Source organism: Raphanus sativus, unplaced genomic scaffold (assembly GCF_000801105.2).
Source record: "Raphanus sativus cultivar WK10039 unplaced genomic scaffold, ASM80110v3 Scaffold3274, whole genome shotgun sequence".
Lineage (NCBI taxonomy): Eukaryota > Viridiplantae > Streptophyta > Magnoliopsida > Brassicales > Brassicaceae > Raphanus > Raphanus sativus.
Genome location: NW_026618580.1, coordinates 1 through 11,648, shown reverse-complemented (window position 1 = coordinate 11,648; position 11,648 = coordinate 1). Strand labels below are relative to the sequence as shown.

General features: G+C 38.2%; 4 protein-coding genes across 6 annotated transcripts; 2 read left to right on the top strand and 2 right to left on the bottom strand.

The window, feature by feature from the left end:
- Nucleotides 1–6: 6 nt before the first annotated feature.
- Nucleotides 7–3,451, bottom strand: LOC130506468 (probable serine/threonine protein phosphatase 2A regulatory subunit B''epsilon; the record flags this gene model as incomplete). The annotated part of the gene is made up of 12 exons (XM_057001121.1): nt 3,037–3,451; nt 2,739–2,969; nt 2,438–2,543; nt 2,258–2,357; nt 1,970–2,075; nt 1,766–1,856; nt 1,359–1,500; nt 1,022–1,169; nt 818–927; nt 429–585; nt 234–359; nt 7–120 (listed from the first exon to the last, which is right to left on the bottom strand). Coding segments are annotated over exons 1-12 (1,587 nt in total), but the record flags the coding sequence as incomplete, so codon positions are not given.
- Nucleotides 3,452–3,637: 186 nt separating this feature from the next.
- Nucleotides 3,638–5,841, top strand: LOC130506471 (vacuolar protein sorting-associated protein 2 homolog 3-like). Its single transcript, XM_057001126.1, has 11 exons — nt 3,638–3,875; nt 4,148–4,192; nt 4,359–4,393; nt 4,480–4,530; nt 4,649–4,753; nt 4,831–4,902; nt 5,040–5,111; nt 5,200–5,280; nt 5,369–5,404; nt 5,492–5,550; nt 5,638–5,841. Exons 1-11 carry the CDS (start codon nt 3,842–3,844, stop codon nt 5,681–5,683), a joined length of 636 nt encoding a protein of 211 aa, XP_056857106.1. The 5' UTR covers nt 3,638–3,841; the 3' UTR covers nt 5,684–5,841.
- Nucleotides 5,842–6,229: 388 nt separating this feature from the next.
- LOC130506470 (coumaroyl-CoA:anthocyanidin 3-O-glucoside-6''-O-coumaroyltransferase 1) lies at nt 6,230–7,393 on the top strand. The gene has a single exon (XM_057001125.1). It carries the CDS (start codon nt 6,245–6,247, stop codon nt 7,235–7,237), a length of 993 nt encoding a protein of 330 aa, XP_056857105.1. The 5' UTR covers nt 6,230–6,244; the 3' UTR covers nt 7,238–7,393.
- Nucleotides 7,394–7,628: 235 nt separating this feature from the next.
- On the bottom strand, nt 7,629–10,904 carry LOC130506469 (uncharacterized). 3 transcript variants are annotated; one of them, XM_057001123.1, is made up of 6 exons: nt 10,265–10,904; nt 9,823–9,867; nt 9,504–9,546; nt 8,842–9,243; nt 7,942–8,755; nt 7,629–7,850 (listed from the first exon to the last, which is right to left on the bottom strand). In XM_057001123.1, exons 3-5 carry the CDS (start codon nt 9,525–9,527, stop codon nt 7,952–7,954), a joined length of 1,230 nt encoding a protein of 409 aa, XP_056857103.1. In that variant the 5' UTR covers nt 9,528–9,546; nt 9,823–9,867; nt 10,265–10,904; the 3' UTR covers nt 7,629–7,850; nt 7,942–7,951. The 3 variants fall into 3 exon arrangements, with proteins under 3 accessions (XP_056857103.1, XP_056857102.1, XP_056857104.1); XM_057001122.1 differs by lacking the exon at nt 10,265–10,904 and having other exon boundaries at nt 9,823–10,213; XM_057001124.1 differs by lacking the exon at nt 10,265–10,904 and having other exon boundaries at nt 8,845–9,243; nt 9,823–10,213.
- Nucleotides 10,905–11,648: the final 744 nt, after the last annotated feature.

The window sequence follows — 11,648 nt, the reverse complement described above, 5'->3', positions numbered from 1 at the left end:
TTCCAGTGGTTCATCCGCACTCCCATTTGAGACTTCCTCCACATCTTCTTCCATTGACAATCTCACATACTCTCTCTGAGCGAAGCGATCCCACTCTGTTAAACTTGGATCCTCCCGTTCCTACAACAATTAAATACAAAACATAGTTTTTTTTAAGCTACAATAAGCCCAACCACCTGCTTTTAGTAGTTAATATAGTCATAAATTTTTGTCCTACAAAAAGCCAAACTTACCTGGCGAATGAGGAAAGGGTCACGTGTTTCGAAAGCCATGAATTTGTTAAGGTTGAAGAGTATATTGAAGACGTTTCCTGAAAGTTTGGATCCTTTCAGATCCTGGAGGGTGATACACTTCTCCTCCTGTCAAGTAATACGACCATATAAAAAACAGCTCGGAGAAATCAAACGATCATATGAATAGTTTCTAACCTCTGGTTTAATCATGTCAATGATCTGACATAGGATATCGTTGAAATGAACAGGTTCCTGGGTTATGCATTCCATGCGATGCAGCTGCTCTTCGAAAAAAAATTGTATTTCGTTTGGAGTGATCACCCCATTTCCATCCAAGTCAATGCACTTGAACCTGATAGTATATCATAACAGAGGTTCAACATGAGTGTTTTAGGTTCTGATAGCCTGTCAGTATAAACAGAGATCCTGTGGCTGTAACAATATCAGCGGACAAAGATGTCCATATATGTCACTGGTTTTAGTTTAGTTGAAGTATATAAATCATGATTTTGTAATTTAAAACCATGGGAATTCTTTCATAAAAAAAAACCAATATTATCAAGGAGGGGAGTGTTGTTGTGTACCAGTACTCAAGACTAGGCTCAGATGACTTGTCTTCCTCGGCGAGAATGAAGTATACAAAATCTTCATAACTCATCTTCCCTTCAACTTTGCTCGTAAATTTTCTAGGAGCCTAAGATAGAAACATAGCCACAACATGGGTCAACATCAAGTGAAAAGCGTCCTGTCAGACTATAACGTAGCTTTACCATATTTCGGGAACCAACCTGAGAAAATATCCTATCAACAATCCTGTAGGTAAGGGCATGGTTACCATATTTGATGAGATTGTCCTTATCGATAAAGCAGTCATGGTCACCATCAAGTTCCCAGAACCTGCAGTAGATCACGTAAAAGTGCTCATAGGAGAAGTACCTGAAAAATCAAAAGACGACATGATTGTGAATGATTGAACCATATGAAGGCATAAACCATAACCATATAGCTCTTTCCTTTTGCACTGTTTTAATGATATATATGTGACAAAGCCACTCGAATGTAATACATTATACATCTCCTGTGGGTTTATTTGAAAGGGTATGAAAAAAAGAAAAACAAACTCACCTAATAATTTTATTGATGTCGTCTTCTTCATCAAGCTGTTGCATAGCAGCAATAAGATTTCCGCGTTTCAGCTCTCTAAGAGTAAGGCAGCCAGTTCCGGATCTGTTAATGTAGTAAAATATTCTGTAGATGACCGTTTCAGCTGGGTTATCAATGAAGGATAACGTTAGTACTAGTACCAAATGTAAATAACAAGAAAAATTCAGATATTTGCGGTGCTCTTTCGCTTTACTGACAATGCCCATAAAAGTAGCATCAGAAAAAACGATTTATGAAAATTTGTACAGCCAGAGATGCGGGTTAACTTAAAATTGCATAAACGTCTTATTTAACATTGAAAAGAAAAATCCCCTAGACTTCACCACATGTATCCCATGAAATCACTGTCACAAATAAATGAGTCCTACCATATCTTTCTTGAAATTCGCATGTAGTGTTCAGAAATTGTAAGCCAGGATGTGTTGCCAGAAGCTCATCCAGAAGTGGTTTGAAGTCTGCCTGTGGCCAAATCCAAGAAAAGATAGAAATATTTAGTGCTATGGTTTAGACAAAAAGAGAAGTCAATTGTTGGAAAATAAATCAGAAAAGCGGTAGAAGAATCACAAAAAGACCTGTCTGAGGTACTTGCAGTCCTGCTGCTTTAGTATATTATATATCTGGGAGGCTGTGTCCATAGTCAACATATTTCCATCAATCCAATACTTGATAAATGCATCCCTGAGGACAATGGCAGATCAATCAGCAAACGTTAGTAAAGCACCAACTACTCAAATGAACTTTTAGGTGCCAGAAACTAAAAAAAAAAAGAGAAGAAAACATACACATAAACACACCATACATGCGTTTCAACTACTATGAGCAAACTTATTATACATAAAAGTTAACACGCATGGAGCTACCTTGTAACTACACCGCTGCAACCGGTATCAATCTTTCTGAAAAGCGCGGGAGAAAGATAAGAAGGGAGCTTGCAGACTTCTTTCGTAACAGATTTGAATTCTGCAAGAGGCATATGAATGATAACATGAGTTTCCTTAAATATTCCTCAAGAGGAACAAAAACTTGAAAGAAAGCATTACCATCGATATGTAGTCCGTCAATAGAGTTACTAAAGAAATGATCAACCATGGATATACATTGCTCCTTTAGCTCTTTCGCTGGTGGACGCCCATTGAGGAAGTAGAACTGCAGAAAGAAAAAAATATCATCGTATAAGGAGTATTTAAAAACAGAGAGCCACAGTTTCAAAGACTCAGGACTCAGTTTCAAAGACCAATCAAGAAAAACATAGATAACCAGACGACAATTACAATAACGAGAAAGGCAAGTGCATTTCAAGTAGCACAAGTATAAAGGGTTTAAATAGAAATGAGAACAAACCTGAGGAACGAGTTCTTGCTTAGGTTCCTTAACTGATCTCAGAGGAGAGCGGAGAGATGGAGGGCTAGCTCTCTGCCTCGAGAAGCGTGGAGAACCAGGGGAGCTGCGTGGGGGAGTGCCGTTGCTGAGAAAGACAGATGGCAAAGCAGTTGTTGGACCAGGAACATTGATGGTGGTGGGGTAACTCTTAGTTGGTGTTCCAGATTTAGCGTCATCAATCAAACACTTGACCTACGGAGAAAACAATTGTGAGAGACACAGATTCATATTTCAGAAAGAAAAAAAAAGGAAGAAGTACCAATGAGGCAGTTTCAGGGAGGGAGAGCCAGTGGGAGAAAAGTTCATCAGCAATATGACGAGAGCGCGGAGAAGGAGACAAAGAAGGGAGATGCAAGAGGTCGGGATCTAATAAATGAACATCTTCGTCTACTCCAACAATAATATCCATCTTCATCGACTATGACTAAGAACAACAAGTCCTACTTCTTCCGAGACTACTCGAATCAATTATCGATTCGATAAAACCCTAGTGTTCCAGTTATATACAGAATAAGAAAAAAATCTGCTTTCCAATAATAGACCAAGTGCTTCTGTAATTGGAAGACTTTCCAGAATGAACTAAGCTCTCCGATCAATTGAAGGATTCGAGGCGGAGAAAACTGGGAAAATTGTAATTCTTTCTCCCGGAAAGTGATGAAGCGAGCCAAGGACTATCGAGAGAGATATTTATTGAATTTCCTCGGCGGTTTGGTTTAATTTTACACTCTCCTTTTCTTTGACCCAAGTCAACAACAATAAACCGCCTATTTTTACGTTTTAAAAATAAAAATAAAAAAAAATAGATAATGTGGTTTTCATGATAAAATAGCGCTCAAAACTAAAAAAAAATACAGTAAAACCAAATATCATCATAATACAAGCTGGAATGTGAAAATTACGTAATCGATTATAAGCAAAATAAAGTAGAGAGACCTCCAAAAATTTTGCAGCCAAGTCTCTCCGTCTCCGTGTTGTGAAGCTTTGAGAGACCATCTTCGATCACAATTCCAAATTTCTGTCAGATTCCAACATCCAGAGGAAGGAAGGAAGGAAAGAGAGAAACAATGAACATCTTCTCCAAGAAACCTAATCCCAGAGGTTTGATCTTCCAGCTCTTCCTCTCTTTTTACACACACCGGATTGTATTTTTTTTTTTTTTGAATTGATCATATATATGTGGTTTCTTCGGGTTCATTAAATTTTTTTGAATTGTTCTGTAATTTTATGGCTAGTTCGTGATGATCCTATTTTTATGTTTTTTTTTTGGAACCTGGCTTAGGTTTCGTCTGACATCGAGAATGTGTATAGAAGATAATTTGATGTCTCTTAGAATCTGAATGTATTGTTTTTTTTTTTGGGTTGAATTGCAGAAGTGCTTAGGGAGAGTAAGAGAGAGATGACTCAAGCTACTAGAGGTTTTCAGTATTCTTCTTCTCTTCATTCATTGAAAAAAAAACTACTAAGTTCCATATATGTCTCAACTGAATAAGCTATGTTAATAATGTACATATAAATAAATTCTTCTCAAACTGATGAAAGTTCCCTTTTTTTGGTGTTGTCTCTCATCAACCGATGCTTCAGGAATCGAAAAGGAAATCTCTTCTCTGCAATCAGAAGTAATGTTTTTTAACATTCAGTTTATTTTCTCTACATACAAACTCCCACATACTATATATGTTTCTTTCTTGTACAAATATGACAGGAGAAAAAGCTCCTTCTCGAGATCAAAAGAACTGCTAAAACAGGGAATGAGGTACAGGTTTCCTCAAGCATTCCTTCTCGGATTATCAAATCTTATTACAGGGTTATGATTGGCTTCTGTAAAATCATCTAGTTTTTCATGTGTTTTATATCCTCTGTTTTTAATGTAGGGAGCCACCAAGACTCTTGCTCGGCAATTGATCCGGCTAAGGCAGCAGATAGCTAACTTACAAGGTAGCCGAGCTCAACTGCGAGGCATAGCCACTCATACACAGGTCTTGCTGATTCTAACTTTCCCTCGTTCCATAATCTTGTTCTGGGAAATTGACTATTGGAAACTATGGTGTTTTAGGCTATGCATGCACATACTTCGGTTGCTGCAGGAATCCAAGGTGCCACTAAGGCAATGACAGCTATGAGCAAGGTCTGATTCCTATGTAACACATATCAGATTTTCGCTGGAGTCATTAGATGGTCTTCTTGCTGTGGAAAGAAACTTAAATCCAGTACAACTTTTGGGTGTTTAGATCATCTAAGTAGATGTTTCTCTGATGTTTCCAGAATATGGATCCAGCAAAACAGGCTAAGGTTATGAGAGAATTCCAAAAGCAGTCTGCGCAAATGGACATGACTGTAAGTTTTTATCAATCCATCTGACTTCTTTTACTCCATGATGACACTCGAGAAAATACTTGTTCTAACTAATGAGTATGGTGTTCAGACTGAGATGATGTCAGATTCCATAGATGATGCTTTAGACAATGACGAGGCTGAAGACGAAACAGAGGATCTGACCAACCAGGTACTACAATTTCCCCATCGGTTCAGTTCTATCAATATTGATTTCAAAGGTCTATTAACAAGGCTTTTTTTTATGTTTTACTTGTTAGGTTCTTGATGAAATCGGCATTGATATCGCATCACAGGTTTGTTTTAACCATCTACTCTCTTATGCATTGGTTCCTTCAATGTGATGTGATTGATTCTCTGACTCTGTTTTGATCCATCTGCAGTTATCATCTGCTCCAAAAGGTAAAATTGGGAGAAAGAATGCAGAAGATGTCAGCAGCAGGTATGGTATCGTCTTCTATCTATAATTCAACTTCAGCATATCTATATATTTCAGTGTCCAAATCAAAACTCTGATATATCTGTGTAGTTCTGAAATCGATGAACTGGAGAAGCGTTTGGCGGCGCTTAGATAGAAAGAAAGAGGTGACATGAGCTTGAAGAAGACGGTCCACACCAAATAAAAACATTCATTACATTCACTCTTCATTCAATGTGTCCTTTTTACAGCTTGAATTTCGAGATATGTAAACAGTTAAACAAATATTAGTGATTATATTTTCCTGTGGACCTTTTTCCCCTTTGCAATGTACAAAACTTTTCTTCAAAACGTAATTAAAGGCAACAATATGTAATGTTGTTGACAAAAAGAAAAAGGTAATGTTTCTTTTATAATCAAATGAGATCTCTCAATCACTAAGCATAGCCCCATCACAGAACATCATCTAGGCCTAATCTATATAGTGTGCCTTAAGTATGGAAGCCCAATATACAATTCTATGAACATTCCAGCCCATATTACCCACATTTATAATTAACTTACCAAACATAACGGTGGTTGTGGAGGTTGGGGCACATGAGAGATCGTCTAATCAAAAAACTACACAACTTTACTTGCCCGGGGGTTCAACGCTCAATACACAGAACTCTTTTCCTTTATAAAAGAACAACACGTTTCCAGCTTAAACTTACACACCATGGCTCATTTTCAATCTCTTAACATCATTGAGACCAGTCACATCTCTCCCTTGAAGGGCACCGTTCCATCCACCACTCTTCCTCTCACCTTTTTTGATGCACCGTGGCTCACTCTCCCACTCGGCGAATCTCTCTTCTTCTATTCTTACCAAAACTCAACTGAATGTTTCCTCAAAGATTACCTCCCTAACCTCAAACAATCACTTTCCACCACTCTCCAACATTTCTTCCCTTACGCCGGTAACCTGATCACCCCACCTCGTCCTGACCCTCCCTACTTACGCTACAACGATGGCCAAGACTCTCTTCTTTTCACAGTAGCTGAGTCTCTCGCAACTGACTTCAACCTTCTCATAACCGATTCTCCTAAAGACATCAAAGTGTTGCATGACTTCTTGCCCAAGTTACCTCCTCCTCATGTCTCTCCGGAGGGAATCCAGACACGGCCAATAATGGTGATCCAAGTCACCATCTTCCCTGGAAGAGGAATCTGCATAGGAAACACTTCTTCACACGTTGCAGGAGATGGTGTGACTTTCACTCATTTTATGAAGTATTGGATGTCTTTGACCAGATCAATGGGCAGAGATCCTGCCACGCTTCTCCTACCCTCTCCTCCTATTCACAGCTGTAGAAGCATGATCAAGGATCCAGGCCAAGTAACCGCAGGACATTTGGAGAGGTTCTGGAGCCAGAACTCTGGAAAACACGGCTCACATCCCACGCCTGAGAACATGGCCAGAGCTACTTTTACAATCAGCCGGAATCAGATAGACAATCTCAAGAGTTGGGTTACAGAGCAGTCTGAGAATCAATCTATTGTTTCTACCTTTGTGGTTACTTTAGCTTTCACTTGGGTGAACCTGATCAAGACACTTGTTAAAGACAGTAGTGAAACAGAGGAAGACAAAGAAGAACAGGTCCTCAACTTGATGATTAATGTGGATTGCAGGAATCGTATCAAATACACAGAACCGATACCATCCACATAGGCCCTGTTTGTTTCTCCATTTAGATGAATTCATTTAGCTGATCCATTTGTGTGCTCCATCTAAATGATCCATTCAAAATTTTGGTCATGTTTGTTTCTCCATTTGGATGAGTCATTTGAATGAACCATTTGAATGTATTTTATGTTTGTTTCTCCATTTAAATGAATCATTCAAATGAGTTTAATAACCAAATTACATATATACCCCTATTTTGGTTTAATCATATATTTGATATCAATTTTAACTACACAAAATTTTATTATTCATTATAAAATATATTTACACTAAAATTATTTTAAAATCAACATTTTGACATTTATAAAATTTTATTTCATAAAATATACTCAAACCTTAATTTTTTTTAATAAACTTTCAAACAACTCAAAGTATATATTCAAATTTTAATAAACTTTCAAACCGTTCAAAGTAGATATTCAAATACTAACAATAATGTTTATAAAACTGAAATTTAAAAGATGTCTAACAATTTAAAGAAACCCATCTAAAGAAAACAATGTCATACGTTTTCCACACTGTCTCATATCTTTGGACCACAAACAAGAACTTCCACATTCTTCACTCATTGCTACAACAATCCAAGAAGAGAAACAACCTGCCATATAAACCATACAAAGAGTTCTTGGTCAGTCAATCAACAATGGGAAAGACATACCTACAAACATAAAAAGACCATAGACACATACTTGTATGATGCTAGTATGGAAGTCTAGTTCCTCTTGCCATCTCCATAGTAATACAGTGACGCACACTCTCCATCAATCTATCACCCTGCGGAATGTATCCGACATGTTCTTCTTCATCATCACCATGCTGTTCATATGATTCCACTCCTTCCCAATATGAAAAATCAGTATCTCCATGTTGCGAATCTCGAATAAAGTTGTGGAGGGCCATGGTTGCTGTCACAATCTTTATCCACTTCTTCAGCTTATACTTGGGATGTTTTCTGTCTAAAACTCTCCATTTGGCTTTCCAAACACCAAAAGTCCTCTCAATCATTGATCTTAAACCGGAGTGCTTGCGGTTGAACAATTCCCTAGTGTTTGATGGTGGACCTCCTCTGTTGAACTGATCTATATGGTATCTAGTCTTGCGATGAGGACCTAAGTAACCAGTTCTGGTTGGATAGCCTGAGTCGACCAAGTAGTATTTTCCAGCTGGTGGGTGAGGAAAAGAAGCTTCTTCAGTAGCACAATATGTTAGCACCTTCGTGTCATGTGCTCTCCCGGGAACTCCAACATAAGCGTAGATGAACCTCATGTCAAAATTACAAATAGCCAGCACATTCATGGTTGGTTCACCTTTTCTACCTCTAAATGGCTCACTATTCTCACATGGTGGACGGACAGCAATATGAGTTCCATCTAAAGCACCTATGCAGTTCCTAAAATAAGGCCAATACTGCGGTTTACCTTCTAGAAAAGGACTAGCTGTTGCAAACTCATTCCTCGTTGGTTTCACAATATCTGATGCAAGCTTCAAGAGAGAACTCAATACCTGTAACATAACATCATCAGTAACAGACTTCGTTTAGCACTTAGAGCTACAAAAAAACAAACACCAAGCTTCAAGAAAGAACTTACTACATGTTCTAACTTCCTTTTCACAGTGTCAGTTGAATGTTGATAATGCTCTGCTATAGCCCGTACAGTTGCATCTTGTCCGACCGTCTCTAAGAACATTGCAACACTCTCCTCAACGAAAACATTGTGAGTCTCCTTTAACCCATACTTTTCTGATAGCACCTTACACAAACTCTTAAATGTTTCCTGGTTCATGCGTAGAATCTCATAGCATTGTACCTCTGACCCATTCATAAAACGTTGCACACGTCGCCAACCTTCACCTCGGTTTGTCCTGACTAATTGCCTATCAGCATCAGCTTCTGTTGCTCCACCCATTTCCTCCAAAAGAGCACACATGTACTGATTCTCATCAAATAACAAGTCCAACTCATCATCCTCAATTAAAAGTCTTAATATGCTCTGCAAATACACAAAGAATTTAGTAACAGATATCATTTCCTTTCAGCTTCTCCTCAACTCTCAGTTTGAGGTAGAACCGAGTTTGCTCATCAGTCCATGCAAGACTCTTATAGCATTCAAATATTCAATACCAGTTTAAAAATCACATGAGGAGACAACAACAACAGACAGACATCACTTAACTAAACTAAGAGAACCATTCAAATATTCAGTATGAGGAACTAAACTAAGAAAACCATTCAGTTAAAAAATGTACTTACATCAGTACCAGGGACAGAGGTCATTGCAGCGTAAAATCAAAACCTGTCAAATGAGAGTAAAATGTTCACTACAAGAGCAAATAAACTTATATTTAAAAGAAACAAATACTTTTCCAGAAATTAATATCTGTATTCAAATGTAATGTTTGAATGCAAACTAAAGTACTAATAGACTCGTAGTTGTTCAACACAAAAATGTAAGACCAAGAAAAAAAATAACTAAGAAAATGCTATAAAAAATATGAATGTTGCTTTGCTCTGTTGGTTAACCAACGAAGATGTACAAAGAGAAAAACAGACAAGAATCTAAAGCTCATACCTTCTCAAGCTTTGCGTTAGAATACTCTTGAAGAACAATAGCTTCCTGTCATATGGTTTATAATCAAGTTGAAAAGAGAGACAGAGTCAGTACGTTCCATAAACTAAAGCTTCTCTATGAACACAACAAGAATCTAAAGCTCATTAATCTATGAACACAAATGAACATCTCTCAATGAACACAATGATTTCTCTATGAACACAACAAGAAATCTAAAGGTCATTAATCTATGAACACAAATGAACATCTCTCTATGAACACAATGATTTCTCTATGAACACAACAAGAAATCTAAAGCTCATTAATCCGCAGTATTATAGCTCATCAAACACAAATGAACATTTGAGATCTCTCTATGTACAAACCCACAAACAAACTCGACAGAGAACAGAGAACAGAGAACAGACCCACAAACAAACTCGACAGAGAACAGAGAACAGACCCACAGAAGATCAAACCGGTGAGAGAGATGACGGCGAGAGAGACACGACGAGAGAGACGGCGAGAGAGACACGACGAGAGAGACGGCGAGAGAGAGAGAGACGGCGAGAGAGAGATGGCGAGAGAGAGAGACGGCGAGAGAGAGATGGCAGAGAGATGACGAGAGAGAGAAATGACGAGAGAGACGACGAGCTTCAAGCTCCTTTCATGGGGGCGAGAGAGACGGCGAGAGAGATGGCGAGAGAGACGGCGAGAGATGGCGAGAGAGACGACGACTCGACGAGAGAGATGGCGAGAGAGCGACGGTGAGGTCAGAGCTTCAAGCTCCTTTCATGGTGGCGAGAGAGAAGATGAGATTGAGAGGTCTGTCGGCAGAGAGAGAACGATGAGACTGAAAAAATAACAAAATTAGGTTTGTAATATTTGAGTTTTATCAAGGGCAATATCGACATTTCCGCATTTTGACTGAACCAGTTCCAGCCAAATGATCCGATTCGGTTCAGTCAACTGATTTGCAAAATTAAAACTAAATTTTCGAAAATCATTCGACTGAGCCATTTGAATGAGTCGTACTTTTTGTGTCTAAACGAACAACGCGCTCAGCTTCATTCAAATGGCTCAGTTGAATGAGGAAACGAACAGGACCATACTTTGGCAACTGCATGGCTCCAGTTATCGTATCTGTCAAGAAACAAGATTTGTTTGGAGAAAAAGGGGTTTTGGTTGCTTCAGACGCAATCACTTGGAGAATCAAAGATATGTTATCAAGCGACTTGTTGAAAACTGCACCAAGTTGGGGACAGGGAGTACGTAAATGGGTCATGTCACGTTTTCCAACCTCCATTGCGGGAGCTCCTAAACTGGGACTATATGATATGGATTTTGGGTTAGGAAAGCCCTGCAAAATGGAGTTGGTGCACATTGAAACAGGGGGTTCCATTGCGTTCTCAGAGTCAAGAGATGGGAGTAACGGAGTTGATATTGGATTAGCACTAGAGAAGAAGAAAATAGATACCTTTGTTTCGATTTGGCAACAGGGGATCGAGAAATTCAACAAGTAGCATGGCATGATACAAGCAAGTTCACTATCTCTGTTTCATAAATATCATAGACCCCTTTTCAATATTCACTATGATTAAACAACCATTATCGAAATTAGAGGGTTTTTTCCGGGCTACGCCCGGATAATATCATTTATGAATTATTTACAATGTTGTATGAGAGTATGATAGTATTATGACAATAAATTGACTTTTTTCATAAGATCAACTAGGTGTCTTCCTACACCATGTGCAGTAAAAAAATTTTAAAATATGTATTAACAGATAAATATAAATTATATTTAAATTTTTTATTAATATTATAAATTTTCTTTTTCTTATCAA